General features: G+C 45.2%; 1 protein-coding gene across 8 annotated transcripts in view; it reads right to left on the reverse strand.

Moving 5' to 3' along the window:
- ACVR1C (activin A receptor type 1C) overlaps positions 1–17,901 on the reverse strand; it is a 1,029,031-nt gene that overhangs the window by 806,405 nt on the left and 204,725 nt on the right. The window contains exons 2-3 of one of the 8 annotated variants that reach the window (XM_044074847.1): positions 17,550–17,563; positions 4,639–4,645 (exon numbers count right to left, since the gene is read on the reverse strand). The exons of the other annotated variants lie outside the window; for them this stretch is intronic. Of the exons in view, the coding sequence (XP_043930782.1) occupies positions 4,639–4,645; positions 17,550–17,563 (21 nt within the window). The remainder of the gene's footprint in view (positions 1–4,638; positions 4,646–17,549; positions 17,564–17,901) is intronic. 8 annotated transcript variants of the gene reach the window in all.

Below are 17,901 nucleotides of genomic sequence, written 5' to 3' on the forward strand. Positions count from 1 at the left end.
TAGCCTGTTTACATTGTAAATGTTATTCTAAGCCTCTTGGTTTTGGTTTAAGCACTTGGGCTTTAAGCTTTCCCTGTGCTATCCCTGCCTTCTCTCTCAGATTCTGAAAAATATGGATGGACAACTTCCTACAGTTTCTCCTGCCAGTCTGATTGATATGGGCATCCTGAGGCAGTGTAGCAACTGCCTTATTTACACAGACAGCCACCTACTAATACCACCTAGGAACACAATTTGTGAGAGAGGCAATTACATTAGGAACCTAAAGTCCATGCTCTCTCCCTCACAAGCCAGTATATCTGGCACAGAGAAGGTTGTCAACACAATCACTACACTTCAAACACCACCCATATCTACACAACACACACTCGCATATGAGGAGGTCCTCAACAAATACATACCCAAACAAAGGAGACCTCCGTGGCAAAAACTCATGAGGTCTTCAGAGCTGTTCACACCACATATCATGCATAGTTCACAGACCTGCGTCTCACAACCACTAAGGCTTAACCATAAACCCAACAAATTAGTTAAAGGAGACTCCATTGTGAGACACACAGATGTGCCTCTCACCAGGTTGGATAAGGGGAAAGTCATGGTTAGTTGTTCGTCAGGGGACAGAATCCACCATACCACACATGCACTCAAGTCTCTCAACAACAGGCACAGTTATGACTCTGTCATAGTCCATGTTGGTGTGAATGACTTGAGACATACCTCCTTGGACTATATGAAGAGAGACAAAATTGAACTCACTGAATATGTGTCCCAGGCAGGTATGTCTCTAGCCTTGAGCAGCATTCTACCATCACCCAGAATGATACCTCAATAAAAACAGAAAATGATGGACTTTAACAATTGGTTTAGTTTATGGTGTCATTCCAGGGGGATCCAGTACCTGACTGCCTAGGAAGATATATTTGACAGATCACGATGCTTTGCCAGAGATGGCCTGCATCTGATTCACTTGGGCTTCAGGCTTCTGGCAAAGGCACTTGCCTCCCCCATAGTGCCTTTTTTAGAAAAAGTGATGAGGTTAACACTACCAACATAAATATTTCAACAAAACCCAAATTAAAGGTCATGCTGCTAAATGCTAGGAGTATAAGCATGAAACTGCACTCATTGCAAGCATTTTTAACCCTGGAAAATGCTGATATCTGCGCAGTCACAGAAACCTGGTTCAAAGCTGCGGAGAGCACCCCAGCCATACCTGGTTACTCATCCTATCATACACTCAGACCCCAAACTGTGGATAGTAAAGCCAAGGGAGGTGGAGTTTCAATATATATTAAAGACATACACACCTCCAGGCTGGTCAAACAGTATGACGTACACTCCATGTGCAGTTAACCATTGGCAAGACCCCTGTACAAATCTGACTCAAGATACCCAAACTGCCTCTCTAGACCTCTTCAAATCTATGAAGATTCAACCCTTTATCCTCATCTTGGGTGACTTTAATTACCCAAACATAGACTGGAAGAACTAATCATGCCAGAACACAAATGCCCAGAGATTCCTTGATTTTGTCAATGCAAATGCTTTGTAACAGCTAGTCAATACCCCTACAAGAGGTGATAATATCTTGGACTTGGTATAAACCAACCTGAGTAACCACTGCAGCATCCCTGCAGTATCATCCTCCCTTGTACGATCTGACCATAAAGAGGTCAAGTTCAAAGTCACCATCTCACATGATCCCCATCTAGCTAGGGTCAAACCAAAAAACTTCTCCAAACCTGATTACAGCCTACTGCAGGATGGTATAAACAGCTTCCATAGCCACCTCCCCCATTCTAGGAACTGACACCAGTATCCAAAACCATACCAAATTACTATATGAATGTTTATATAGATGCATGGAATCAGAAATACCTGACAGGACTAAATCATCCTCTGCAAGGAAGAGTAAACCTGTCTGATGGATATCTGAAATAAATAAACTATATAACAAAAGGAAAAATTGCTGTCCAGGACCAAGAAGGAGCAGGTGCCCAATTGGAAGCAATCTCTCCTTAGCCTAAATAAGCAAATTAGAGCACGAGTGAAATCCTCCAAAGCAAACTTCGAGTCCAAATTGGCCACATCTGCTAGAGACAATCATAAGGCCTTCTTCACATACATCCATAATCTCAAAGGTAGCACCCAGATCTGTTCAGAATTGGTAGTCAAAGACATCACATATACAAATGCTGTAGATATAGCAAACTTGCTGAATGACAGATTCAGAGAAAATTTCACCCCTCTGTCCTACCCATCAGTAAATTAGGACATTCGCAGTACTTCCCCCTTCCCCTTATATCTAGGGATCAGGTCATCACCACTCCCTCAAAGGCAGAAAATACAGCCTCTGTGGGACCCAATAACATTCTAGGCTGCATTGTACATGAACTCAGACAGGAATTTGCAGTACCATTAGGCAACCTATTCAACCAAAGCTAGAGTGCCGGCTTTGTTCCAGCTGAGTGAAGGACAGCTGCTGTCATCCCTTTACACAAAAGTGGACTATCCACTGATCTGGGAAATTAAAGACCCATCGGCCTAACTAACCTGATCTGCAAGGCCATGGAATGGATTATCTTGGACCTCATTAACAAGGACATTGGCAACCTCCAAACACTTGATCCCACACAGTTTGGCTTCATCAAGGGAAGGTCATGTCTGTTAAATTTGGTCGACTTTTTTGAGCCAGTCACCAGAGCCATGGACGAGGGGAAGGCAGTGCACACCACCTACCTTGACCTGGAGAAAGCCTTCGACACTATTCCCCATTTGGGCATAATAGATAAACTCTCTCAACTAGGCATCATCCCATATGTTACCAGATGGGTAGCTAACTGGCTCACTGATAGAACCCACCTAGTCAAAGTAGGGGAAGCCACCTCAAGCAGTAGACCCATATTAGGTGGCGTACCTCAGGGTTCGGTCTTGGGGCCTCTGTTATTTGGGATATACTTTTTTTGAGGTGAAAGCCAAAATCAGTGGGCTATGGCTGACCATGTTTTCAGATGACTGCAAGCTGGGCATGGTCATCAATTCCCCTAGTGACATGGACATCCTCCAAGAAAGTCTCACCCAGACAAATGACTGGTGCCAGAAACATGGCCTCAAGCTGAATACAAAAAAATAAATCATCATCCCCTTTGGGGAGAGTGACATCCCCACAAATGATCACATTAATAACAACGTCCTAAGCACACAGTCAGTCGTGAGAGATTTGAGCACTCAGATTGATAGCAACCTGACTTTTGACCACCATGTTGCTTCCATTGTAAGGAAAGCTTTCTACATGGCCCATCTCATAAGTAAGGATATCTCATCCAGGGACAGGGAGGTCATAACATTATTGAGTACAATGCTCCATTCAGCATGTACCTCGCAAAGCATATACAGCAGCTGGACAGACCACAGAGGTTCCTCACCAGGAGAATCCAGGACCTCAAAAATCTACCATACACATATAGGCTAAAAGCTCTATCCCTCTATTCTGTTTCATACTGACACCTCAGAGGTGACCTTTGTCTGGCATACAAGGTGATCTCGGACCCTGCCTTGAGGGGACTGCTGCATATCCGCAAGTCAAGCTCCACTCAAGTAACCTGTACACATGCCTCAACCTGGTCTGTGACATTAATAGGACTTGTTGGTGGGGCAGATTTGTGTCCCAGAGACTCATCCATCTGTGGAATAGACTCCCTCTCCACACCAAACAGAGTACCTCTTTACCCCTTTTAAGCATAATCTAGATAACTGGATGGGATATAGAAAATACATCACTGGGATTCCACCCATGTCCCTGCTGGACAGGGGCATTGTGTGCTGATTTGTTTATACATGGGCTAAACTCTTGGCTAGGCTTATAAGGGCCTCAGGGCCAATAGTCTAGTAACTTCCTATGATCCTAATGATCCTATGATCAGTTGAATGTATATTTTACTAATCTCAGTAGTCTGTTATTTCACCTTGCTAGCTCTTTTTTTTCATATGTAATATTTTATCTGCCAGTTTTGTGATTTTTGTGTTTGCATATCCACTATATGACTTAATATGACAATGCAGACATGATTTCTGCTTGAATTGCTATAGCTTACTTATCTACTATTACAATTCATGTACATGTTTGTTTGTGTCTTTCAGCTTTTCCCAGTTAGGGGTCGCCACAGTGGAACTCCAGTCCGCTAATGATTGGTAGTTGATTTTTACGTGCCGAGTTACCAGCCCTGACGCACAACCTTAATGAAGGTATGCCCATTCACGCATATCTCCACACAGAAGATGCTCTAGCTGAGAATCAAACCGGACAGCGTCTTACTGTGAGGTGACAATGCTACCGCAGCACCACCATTGTGGGTGTACTAGTTAAAAGAATATGTGTAGGATAGCTATAATCATTTCAGATCTGTTTTTCCTTTTAAGCTTCAAACTGTTGGTAATCCAATTGCATGTTACCTTTGTTGTATAGTAAATGATGCATTCGAGTGGGGACTATGTATCTTCTTGCAAACAGAACATATGTATTTTTTCTATTCTCTATATCAGCCCCTGTTCTATTAGCAGCATCCACTTATTCTTTCAACATTCTTTTTTTCTTTTCTATTAATTGTGCCCCATACTCTTCTTTCAACACTTATCAACTGTGTGGCTTCTTGCTAAATTAGAAACTACCTCACCAACTGAAACCACAAATCTTGGCTATAGCTTTGCAGAGTATGTAATTCCCTGAACTCCCTGATGCCCAGTGATCTTCCTTTCATGTACTGTGTACCACTATATGTAATTTAGGGATATTTTATAGCCTTAAGCTGTGGCATGCACAAAATCCCCAAGGATGCTCTGTAGTTTGTCTCTCAAATCCCACATGCTAGATGCTTAAATGTCATGCTCCGCCCATTACACCAGTACTCCAATGTATTTATTTTATTTATTTAACATTTGTTAATCAGGAAAGTCCAACTTGGAACAAAGCCAATTTGATACTGTGATAATCTTCCTAGTCCAAATTGGTTTTTGAAACTGTTCTCTTTTCTGGCTTCCAACCTTTTTATGTGTGAAGTTAATTTATACTGAGAGATAAACTTTATTTCAAATAAACCAACATAAATAAAGCACAGTATTTTAGCTGAAGTGTATATCAACTAGCAGTATGTCCATACAGTTTAAAAAGACCCTATTGCTCAAAACATAGCAATCAAACACTTGAGTCTTACCTAATTATTTATTTATTTTTGTTTTGTTAAAATTCTAGTCTCTGCAGCTGTGCCTCTTCCCAGCTGCATTCACCCTCACTATGTTTGGGCTCACTCCACTACCCTACCCTATCCACAATTCCCATCCACATCCACTTACCTTAAATTTATACTCTAACCACTTTGAATCTACAACATCCCATTTCATTCTTACTATCAATACACTTCCTCACCCAGTTACCAACCACCACACCCTTGCCACTATCACATCCTAGACCCAGCCCCTAATCAATCATACCCTACTCTCTCCCTACTCTTACTCAACCTATTCATCTATTACATAGTCTATTACTACAAACCTACCCCAGCCACACTTTGAACTTCAACTCCCTTCCATTGCATAACTGACTAACTTAAATCATATCCCACTATTGCCCACACTAACCAAATGCTCCACACTGTCATTGTAGCTCCTCTACTTTCTTACTCACAAACTACATCATGCTCTACATTTACCTAACTACCCCACTAATCGTCCTTCTCACACTCTCAACTTCATACCAAATTAAACTCTCTTACCTCAAATCATCTCCTACACTTATATTTACCCCTAATAATATCGACACTGCCCATTCTTATACAATCTCCCCATCTATTTATAACTTTGCCTATATATATATATATATATATATATATATATATATATATATATATATATATATATATATGTATGTATATCCCCAAACTAAAAATATTACCTTATACATCTCTCCCCCAGACCTAAGCTTAAACACTGCACCTACTACCCCTACCATCCACAACTTACCTTAATCACAAGAACTCTTCCACTAGCCAGAGATATTCACCCCAACCATGGTCTCTCTACCTCTATACTCAACCCCAACCAATATCTATCCCAACTCATCCCTCCTCCCACTCTTCACCATCCACCCTCCAGCCTATCCTACCCCCAAAATCATAACCATCTAACTCGATAAACATACAAGGCCTTCTCAATGAAACCACCAAACTCCACTCATGGATTGACCACACCACCCCACATATCCTAACCTTATCTGAAACTTAGCTGAAACCCCACATCTCAAACAATTAATTCTTACCCCCTGGATATAACATACACAGTTTAGATGGAATCCCCAAAAAAGGGGACAATGTTGCCATCCTCTACACTAACCAACTTAACCTACCCCCTACCTATTTTTCTACCTAACTTTCACCTAGCTGAACTATTAATTCTCAACTGTCACTTAAACATCCATAATAAATTCACTATAGCCTCCATTTACATCCCAACAGGTAACAACATCCCTATCCTCAAGCATATAATGTCATGGATTGTGAAGTATACACAGTATGAAACTGTTATCCTTGAAGACATAAATATTGACTGGACAAAATTAATGTCCAACTCCCCTAACCTCAGCGTCAACTTTCATGGTTTCAATCAACTTATCACATCCCCCACACTCACGAACAAAAACTCTAGTACTAGCTCAATCCTAGACTGGATCCTTACAATTGAATCAAACCTCTACCACAACCCTTGCTCCCTACCCAACACCTCGAGTGACCATCTTCCCATCTACAACCAAAGACATTATTTCTCCAACCATCTAGGTCTCATTTATACAGAGACTGCCAAAAACTCTCCAGCTTTAATGTTGAAACATTTAAAACTAGACTCTCATTCAGCAATTGGTCCTGCCTCCATCACCTTCCCCTCAATGAAGCAGTACAAACATTGAACCATATTTTCCTTGATATTCTTAACTCCCTTAAGCAGAATTAGGATAAAAGGTAAGTATGCCTCCTGGCTTTCAAAAGACACTTGGTCCCCTTTGCATAAAAGAGATAGTGTCTGGAAATCCTGCCTTAAAACCAAATCTCAATCACATCTCCAAAACTACAAAGAACTCAGAAACCTAACCAAAAAAGAAATCAATAAAGACAAGAAAATATTTTACAATATGGCCCAAACCAACCCTACACTAATCCAAAAACATTATGGAGCACAATCAATAAAGTTCCTCACCCAGGAAACCCTACTACCCCTAACCCCTACCCAAATAACACCCCTCAAGAGACTGCCACCCTTCTTAACAATTACTTTATAGACACTGTCTGCAAACTTACTCAGACAGACCACAACTCCAATCCCCCTACCACTTCTCATAATCTTACCAACAGAAACCCCTTCTCACTGAAACCAGTCCCCACTACCTACATCAAATCTCTCCTGCACAAACTTAAACCTTGTTCTCTCTCTACTAATAACTTACCTAACCGCTTCCTCAAGCTCATCGCATATTGCATAGCCTATCCTATCTCTCTACTAATAAATAGATCCATTCCAGAATCCACAGTCCGAGACATATGGAAAACTTTCTATGCAATACCATTACATGAAGGAGGAAATTACACTGGCCCTTCTAATTTTAGACCTATAGCCATTCTTTCCCGACTTTCTAAAATTCTCGAAAAATGCATACATACTCAGCTTCTCAAACTACGAATCCAAGAAAATCTTTTGACTACCACCCAATATGGGTTTCAGCCAAACCACAATACTGCCTACCTCCCTTCTATCTTTTACTCATAGTGAAGCTGAGACTAGAAATAACAACCAGATACTACCCTGTCATTTCCTTGACCTCTCTAAAGTCTTTGATATGGTATCTCACTCTAAACCTCTAACCAAACTATCCAATCTTAGCCTCTCAACTTCCACTCTTAGCTGGTTCTCCATTTACCTCACCAACAGGCTACAGTCTGTCAAATGGTACACTTGCTGGTACTCCATTTACCTCACCAACAGGCTACAGTCTGTCAGAAAGCACACTTCCTGGTTCTCCATTTACCTCACCAACAGGCTACAGTCTGTCAGATGGCACACTTGCTGGTTCCCCATTTACCTCACCAACAGGCTACAGTCTGTCAGATGGCACACTTGCTGGTTCTCCATTTACCTCACCAACAGACTACAGTCTGTCAGATGGCACACTTGCTGTTTCTCCATTTACCTCACCAACAGGCTACAGTCTGTCAGATGGCACACTTGCTGGTTCTCCATTTACCTCACCAACAGACTACAGTCTGTCAGATGGCACACTTGCTGTTTCTCCATTTACCTCACCAACAGGCTACAGTCTGTCAGATGGCACTCTTGCTGGTTCTCCATTTACCTCAGCAACAGGCTACAGTCTGTCAGATGGCACACTTGCCGGTTCTCCATTTATCTCACCAACAGGCTGCAGTCTGCCAGATGGCACACTTGTTGGTTCTCCATTTACCTCACCAACATGCTACAGTCTGTCAGATGGCACACTTGCTGGTTCTCCATTTACCTCACCAACAGACCACAGTCTGTCAGATGGCACACTTGCTGGTTCTCCATTTACCTCACCAACAGGCTGCAGTCTGTCAGATGGCATACTTGCTGTTTCTCCATTTACCTCACAAACAGGCTACAGTCGGTCAGATGGCACACTTGCTGGTTGCCCATTTACCTCACCACCAGGCTACAGTCTGTCAGATGGCACAATTGCTGGTTCTCCATTTATCTCCCCAACAGGCTACAGTCTGTCAGATGGCACACTTGCTGGTTACCCATTTACCTCACCCTCAGGCTACAGTCTGTCAGATGGCACCATTGCTGGTTCTCCATTTAACTCAGCAACAGGCTACAGTCTGTCAGATGGCACACTTGCCGGTTCTCCATTTACCTCACCAACAGGCTACAGTATGTCAGATGGCACACTTACTGGCTCTCCATTTACCTCACCAACAGGCTGCAGTCTGTCAGATGGCACACTTGTTGGTTCTCCATTTACCTCACCAACAGGCTACAGTATGTCAGATGGCACACTTGCTGGTTCTCCATTAACCTCACCAACAGGCTGCAGTCTGTTAGATAGCACACTTCCTGGGTCTCCATTTACCTCGCCAACAGGCTGCAGTCGGTCAAATGGCACACTTGCTGGTTGTCCATTTACCTCATCAACAGGCTATAGTCTGTCAGATGGCACACTTGCTGGTTCACCATTTACCTTAACAACAGGCTACAGTCTGTCAGATGGCATACTTCCTGGTTCTCCATTTACCTCACCAACAGGCTATAGTCTGTCAGATGGCACAATTGCTGGTTCTCCATTTACCTCACCAACAGGCTATAGTCTGTCAGATGGCACACTTCCTGGTTCTCCATTTACCTCACCAACAGGCTACAGTCTGTCAGATGGCACACTTACTGGTTCTCCATTTAACTCAGCAACAGGCTACAGTCTGTCAGATGGCACACTTGCCGGTTCTCCATTTACCTCACCAACAGGCTACAGTCTGTCAGATGGCACACTTACTGGCTCTCCATTTACCTCACCAACAGGCTGCAGTCTGTCAGATGGCACACTTGTTGGTTCTCCATTTACCTCACCAACAGGCTACAGTATGTCAGATGGCACACTTGCTGGTTCTCCATTTACCTCACCAACAGGCTGCAGTCTGTTAGATAGCACACTTCCTGGTTCTCCATTTACCTCGCCAACAGGCTGCAGTCGGTCAAATGGCACACTTGCTGGTTGTCCATTTACCACATCAACAGGCTATAGTCTGTCAGATGGCACACTTGCTGGTTCACCATTTACCTCACCAACAGGCTACAGTCTGTCAGATGGCACACTTCCTGGTTCTCCATTTACCTCACCAACAGGCTATAGTCTGTCAGATGGCACACTTGCTGGTTCTCCATTTACCTCACCAACAGGCTACAGTCTGTCAGATGGCACACTTGCTGGTTCACCATTTACCTCAACAACAGGCTACAGTCTGTCAGATGGCATACTTCCTGGTTCTCCATTTACCTCACCAACAGGCTATAGTCTGTCAGATGGCACAATTGCTGGTTCTCCATTTACCTCACCAACAGGCTATAGTCTGTCAGATGGCACACTTCCTGGTTCTCCATTTACCTCACCAATAGGCTACAGTCGGTCAGATGGCACACTTGCTGGTTCTCCATTTACCTCACCAACAGGCTACAGTCTGTCAGATGGCACACTTGCTGATTCTCCATTTACCTCACCAACAGGATGCAGTCTGTGAGATGGCACACCTGCTGGTTCTCCATTTACCTCACCAACAGGCTACAGTCTGTCAGATGGCACACTTGCTGATTCACCATTTACCTCACCAACAGGCTACAGTCAGTCAGATGGCACAGTTGCTGGTTCTCCATTTACCTCATCAACAGGCTGCAGTCTGTCAGATGACACACTTACTGGTTCTCCATTTACCTCACCAACAGGCTGCAGTCTGTCAGATGGCACATTTGCTGGTTCTCTATTTACCTCAACAACAGGCTACAGTCTGTCAGATGGCATACTTGCAGGTTTTCCATTTACTTCATCAATAGGCTACAGTCTGTCAGATGGCACACTTGCTGGTTCACCATTTACCTCACCAACAGGCTACAGTCTGTTAGATGGCACACTTCCTGGTTCTCCATTTACCTCAGCAACAGGCTATAGTCTGTCAGATTGCAAACTTGCTGGTTCTCCATTTACCTCAGCAACAGGCTATAGTCTGTCAGATGGCACACTTCCTGGTTCTCCATTTACCTCACCAACAGGCTACAGTCGGTCAGATGGCACACTTGCTGGTTCTCCATTTACCTCACCAACAGGCTACAGTCTGTCAGATGTCACACTTGCTGGTTTGCCATTTAGCTCACCAACAGGCTGCAGTCTGTCAGATGGCACACTTGCTGGTTCTCCATTTACCTTACCAACAGGCTACAGTCTGTCAGATGGCACAGTTGCTGGTTCTCCATTTACCTACCTCATCAACAGGCTACAGTCTGTCAGATGGCTCACCTCCTGGTTCTCCATTTACCTCACTAACAGACTGGAGTCTGTCAGATGGCACACTTGCTGGTTCTCCATTTACCTCACCAACAGGCTGCAGTCTGTCAGATGGCACACTTACTGGTTCTCCATTTACCTCACCAACAGGCTGCAGTCTGTCAGTGGCACACTTGCTGGTTCTCTGTTTACCTCACCAACAGGCCACAGTCTGTCAGATGGCATACTTGCTGGTTTTCCATTTACCTCACCAACAGGCTACAGTCTATCAGATGGCATACTTGCTGGTTCCCCATTTACCTCACCAACAGGCTGCAGTCTTTCAGATGGCACACTTGCTGGTTCTCCATTTACCTCACCAACAGGCTACAGTCGGTCAGATGGCACACTTGCAGGTTCTCCATTTACCACACCAACAGGCAACAGTCTGTCAGATGGCACACTTGCTGGTTCTCCATTTACCTCACCAACAGGCTACAGTCTGTAAGATGGCACACTGATGGTTCTCCATTTACCTCATCAACAGGCTACAGTCTATCAGATGGCACACTTACTGGTTCTCCATTTACCTCACCAACAGGCTGCAGTCTGTCAGATGGCACACTTATTGGTTCTCCATTTACCTCACCAACAGGCTGCAGTCTGTCAGATGGCACACTTACTGGTTCTCCATTTACCTCACCAACAGGCTGCAGTCTGTCAGATGGCACACTTGCTGGTTCTCTATTTACCTCACCAACATGCTGCAGTCTGTCAGATGGCACACTTGCTGGTTCTCCATTTACCTCACCAACAGGCTATATTCTGTCAGATGGCACACTTGTTGGTTCTCCATTTACCTCCCCAACAGGCTACAGTCTGTCAGATGGCACACTTGCTGGTTCCCCATTTACCTCCCCACCAGGGTACAGTCTGTCAGATGGCACACTTTCTGCTTCTCCGTTTACCTCACCAACAGCCTACAGTCTGTCAGATGGCACACTTGCTGGTTCCCCATTTACCCCCCCACCAGGGTACAGTCTGTCAGATGGCACACTTGCTGGTTCTCCGTTTACCTCACCAACAGGCTGCAGTCTGTCAGATGGCACACTTGCTGGTTCTCCGTTTACCTCACCAACAGGCTGCAGTCTGTCAGATGGCACACTTGCTGGTTCTCCATTTACCTCACCAACAGGCTGCAGTCCGTCAGATGGCACACTTACTGGTTCTCCATTTACCTCACCAACAGACTGCAGTCTGTCAGTGGCACACTTGCTGGTTCTCTGTTTACCTCACCAACAGGCTACAGTCTGTCAGATGGCACACTTGCTGGTTCTCTGTTTACCTCACCAACAGGCTACAGTCTGTCAGATGGCATACTTGCTGGTTTTCCATTTACCTCACCAAAAGGCTACAGTCTGTCAGATGGCACACTTGCTGGTTCTCCATTTAACTCACCAACAGGCTACAGTCTGTCAGATGGCACACTTACTGGTTCTCCATTTCCCTCACAAACAGGCTACCGTCTGACAGATGGCACACTTGCTGGTTCTCCATTTACCTCACCAACAGGCTACAGTCTGTCAGATGGCACATTTGCTTGTTCTCCATTTACCTCACCAACAGGCTACAGTCTATCAGATGGCATACTTGCTGGTTCCCCATTTACCTCACCAACAGGCTGCAGTCTTTCAGATGGCACACTTGCTGGTTCTCCATTTACCTCATCAACAGGCTACAGTCTGTCAGATGGCTCACCTCCTGGTTCTCCATTTACCTCACTAACAGGCTGGTGTCTGTCAGATGGCACACTTGCTGGTTCTCCATTTACCTCACCAACAGGCTGCAGTCTGTCAGATGGCACACTTACTGGTTCTCCATTTACCTCACCAACAGGCTGCAGTCTGTCAGTGGCACACTTGCTGGTTCTCTGTTTACCTCACCAACAGGCCACAGTCTGTCAGATGGCATACTTGCTGGTTTTCCATTTACCTCACCAACAGGCTACAGTCTATCAGATGGCATACTTGCTGGTTCCCCATTTACCTCACCAACAGGCTGCAGTCTTTCAGATGGCACACTTGCTGGTTCTCCATTTACCTCACCAACAGGCTACAGTCGGTCAGATGGCACACTTGCAGGTTCTCCATTTACCACACCAACAGGCAACAGTCTGTCAGATGGCACACTTGCTGGTTCTCCATTTACCTCACCAACAGGCTACAGTCTGTAAGATGGCACACTGATGGTTCTCCATTTACCTCATCAACAGGCTACAGTCTATCAGATGGCACACTTACTGGTTCTCCATTTACCTCACCAACAGGCTGCAGTCTGTCAGATGGCACACTTATTGGTTCTCCATTTACCTCACCAACAGGCTGCAGTCTGTCAGATGGCACACTTACTGGTTCTCCATTTACCTCACCAACAGGCTGCAGTCTGTCAGATGGCACACTTGCTGGTTCTCTATTTACCTCACCAACATGCTGCAGTCTGTCAGATGGCACACTTGCTGGTTCTCCATTTACCTCACCAACAGGCTATATTCTGTCAGATGGCACACTTGTTGGTTCTCCATTTACCTCCCAACACGCTACAGTCTGTCAGATGGCACACTTGCTGGTTCCCCATTTACCTCCCCACCAGGGTACAGTCTGTCAGATGGCACACTTTCTGCTTATCCGTTTACCTCACCAACAGGCTACAGTCTGTCAGATGGCACACTTGCTGGTTCCCCATTTACCTCCCCACCAGGGTACAGTCTGTCAGATGGCACACTTGCTGGTTCTCCGTTTACCTCACCAACAGGCTGCAGTCTGTCAGATGGCACACTTGCTGGTTCTCCGTTTACCTCACCGACAGGCTGCAGTCTGTCAGATGGCACACTTGCTGGTTCTCCATTTACCTCACCAACAGGCTGCAGTCCGTCAGATGGCACACTTACTGGTTCTCCATTTACCTCACCAACAGGCTGCAGTCTGTCAGTGGCACACTTGCTGGTTCTCTGTTTACCTCACCAACAGGCTACAGTCTGTCAGATGGCATACTTGCTGGTTTTCCATTTACCTCACCAAAAGGCTACAGTCTGTCAGATGGCACACTTGCTGGTTCTCCATTTAACTCACCAACAGGCTACAGTCTGTCAGATGGCACACTTACTGGTTCTCCATTTCCCTCACAAACAGGCTACCGTCTGACAGATGGCACACTTGCTGGTTCTCCATTTACCTCACCAACAGGCTACAGTCTGTCAGATGGCACATTTGCTTGTTCTCCATTTACCTCACCAACAGGCTACAGTCTATCAGATGGCATACTTGCTGGTTCCCCATTTACCTCACCAACAGGCTGCAGTCTTTCAGATGGCACACTTGCTGGTTCTCCATTTACCTCACCAACAGGCTACAGTCGGTCAGATGGCACACTTGCAGGTTCTCCATTTACCACACCAACATGCAACAGTCTGTCAGATGGCACACTTGCTGGTTCTCCATTTACCTCACCAACAGGCTACAGTCTGTAAGATGGCACACCGACGGTTCTCCATTTACCTCATCAACAGGCTACAGTCTATCAGATGGCACACTTACTGGTTCTCCATTTACCTCACCAACAGGCTGCAGTCTGTCAGATGGCACACTTATTGGTTCTCCATTTACCTCACCAACAGGCTGCAGTCTGTCAGATGGCACACTTACTGGTTCTCCATTTACCTCACCAACAGGCTGCAGTCTGTCAGATGGCACACTTGCTGGTTCTCTATTTACCTCACCAACATGCTGCAGTCTGTCAGATGGCACACTTGCTGGTTCTCCATTTACCTCACCAACAGGCTATATTCTGTCAGATGGCACACTTGTTGGTTCTCCATTTACCTCCCCAACAGGCTACAGTCTGTCAGATGGCACACTTGCTGGTTCCCCATTTACCTCCCCACCAGGGTACAGTCTGTCAGATGGCACACTTTCTGCTTCTCCGTTTACCTCACCAACAGGCTACGGTCTGTCAGATGGCACACTTGCTGGTTCCCCATTTACCTCCCCACCAGGGTACAGTCTGTCAGATGGCACACTTGCTGGTTCTCCGTTTACCTCACCAACAGGCTGCAGTCTGTCAGATGGCACACTTGCTGGTTCTCCATTTACCTCACCAACAGGCTGCAGTCCGTCAGATGGCACACTTACTGGTTCTCCATTTACCTCACCAACAGGCTGCAGTCTGTCAGTGGCACACTTGCTGGTTCTCTGTTTACCTCACCAACAGGCTACAGTCTGTCAGATGGCATACTTGCTGGTTTTCCATTTACCTCACCAAAAGGCTACAGTCTGTCAGATGGCACACTTGCTGGTTCTCCATTTAACTCACCAATAGGCTACAGTCTGTCAGATGGCACACTTACTGGTTCTCCATTTCCCTCACAAACAGGCTACCGTCTGACAGATGGCACACTTGCTGGTTCTCCATTTACCTCACCAACAGGCTGCAGTCCGTCAGATGGCACACTTACTGGTTCTCCATTTACCTCACCAACAGGCTGCAGTCTGTCAGTGGCACACTTGCTGGTTCTCTGTTTACCTCACCAACAGGCTACAGTCTGTCAGATGGCATACTTGCTGGTTTTCCATTTACCTCACCAAAAGGCTACAGTCTGTCAGATGGCACATTTGCTTGTTCTCCATTTACCTCACCAACAGGCTACAGTCTATCAGATGGCATACTTGCTGGTTCCCCATTTACCTCACCAACAGGCTGCAGTCTTTCAGATGGCACACTTGCTGGTTCTCCATTTACCTCACCAACAGGCTACAGTCGGTCAGATGGCACACTTGCAGGTTCTCCATTTACCACACCAACAGGCAACAGTCTGTCAGATGGCACACTTGCTGGTTCTCCATTTACCTCACCAACAGGCTACAGTCTGTAAGATGGCACACGGTTCTCCATTTACCTCATCAACAGGCTACAGTCTATCAGATGGCACACTTACTGGTTCTCCATTTACCTCACCAACAGGCTGCAGTCTGTCAGATGGCACACTTATTGGTTCTCCATTTACCTCACCAACAGGCTGCAGTCTGTCAGATGGCACACTTACTGGTTCTCCATTTACCTCACCAACAGGCTGCAGTCTGTCAGATGGCACACTTGCTGGTTCTCTATTTACCTCACCAACATGCTGCAGTCTGTCAGATGGCACACTTGCTGGTTCTCCATTTACCTCACCAACAGGCTATATTCTGTCAGATGGCACACTTGTTGGTTCTCCATTTACCTCACCAACAGGCTACAGTCTGTCAGATGGCATACTTGCTGGTTCCCCATTTACCTCCCCACCAGAGTACAGTCTGTCAGATGGCACACTTTCTGCTTCTCCGTTTACCTCACCAACAGGCTACAGTCTGTCAGATGGCACACTTGCTGGTTCCCCATTTCCCTCCCCACCAGGGTACAGTCTGTCAGATGGCACACTTGCTGGTTCTCCGTTTACCTCACCAACAGGCTGCAGTCTGTCAGATGGCACACTTCCTGGTTCTCTGTTTACCTCACCAATAGGCTGCAGTCTGTCAGATGGCACACTTCCTGGTTCTCTGTTTACCTCACCAACAGGCTACAGTCTGTCAGATGGCACACTTGCTGGTTCCCCATTTCCCTCCCCACCAGGGTACAGTCTGTCAGATGGCACACTTGCTGGTTCTCCGTTTACCTCACCAACAGGCTGCAGTCTGTCAGATGGCACACTTCCTGGTTCTCTGTTTACCTCACCAATAGGCTGCAGTCTGTCAGATGGCACACTCCCTTCTCCCTCTTCCTTTCTAGCCAAGCAGGAGTCTCCCAGGGCTCTATCCTGGGGCCCTTTAAATTCAATATCTTTACTAACAACCTCCATATATCCTGTGGTCACTCCTCTCCTATACATTTTGCAGATGACTCTACACTTATCTACTTCTCTGACATCATCTCTCATCTTTACATACATACCCAAACTCATTCCTGTCTATTGAAGGATGATTTTCAGAAAATCGGCTCATCGTAAATCAAAAAAAAAACAAACTCCTTCTTTTCCTTCCTCGATCACTATCCCACCAGAAATCCACATTTACCATCTCATTTCTTGACAACACTATCATTAAAGCAGAACCTGACATTAAGCTTGTTGGTATGATAAATGACAATCAATTAAAATTTGACCTTCACATTCAACAGTGAATCAAAACACACATCAAAACTGGGATTAATTTATAGGAACAAGAAATTCCTTATCAGAGACTCAGGTATTCCTTCTACCTTGCCTACTCTATGCTGCTCCAATCTTTACAAACATACAATCTACACTAATCACCAAGCTTGAACAAGCTTATAACAAAATTGCTAGATTTGTCACAAATCTACCTTTTAACTCACACTGCCTGGCACTAAAGAAACTTCAATGGCTCGAATTCCCCTACAACTCCTACATCCAAAGTTACAAATCACACATTAAATACTCTATAAACCTACTGACTGGCCCTCCCTCTCCTCCCTAGCATCCTACTACACCCCTAATTGCCTGCTCCAGAGCTCCCATCAGTATCTCCTTGATACACGTTGGGAGGGTGGCTTAATGGCTAAGGTGTTTGCCTTACAAACACAAGGTGCAGGGTTTGAGTCTCACAAGGGATAACTGGCTAGGCTTAAAATGGCTCGCAAGGGCAGTTAGCTTACTACTAAACTATGAACCTACAAACCCAATAAAATTTTGGCAAACTCCTATACAAATATTCTGTGCCCCAGGCCTTGAACAAACTCCCCCTTATGTAAGAAACATCTCACACTTAAAATATTTCAAAAAATAGCTAAAACATTCCCTATTAAAC

Source organism: Protopterus annectens, chromosome 6.part0 (assembly GCF_019279795.1).
Source record: "Protopterus annectens isolate FY-2018-M chromosome 6.part0, PAN1.0, whole genome shotgun sequence".
Taxonomy (NCBI): Eukaryota; Metazoa; Chordata; order Ceratodontiformes; family Protopteridae; genus Protopterus; species Protopterus annectens.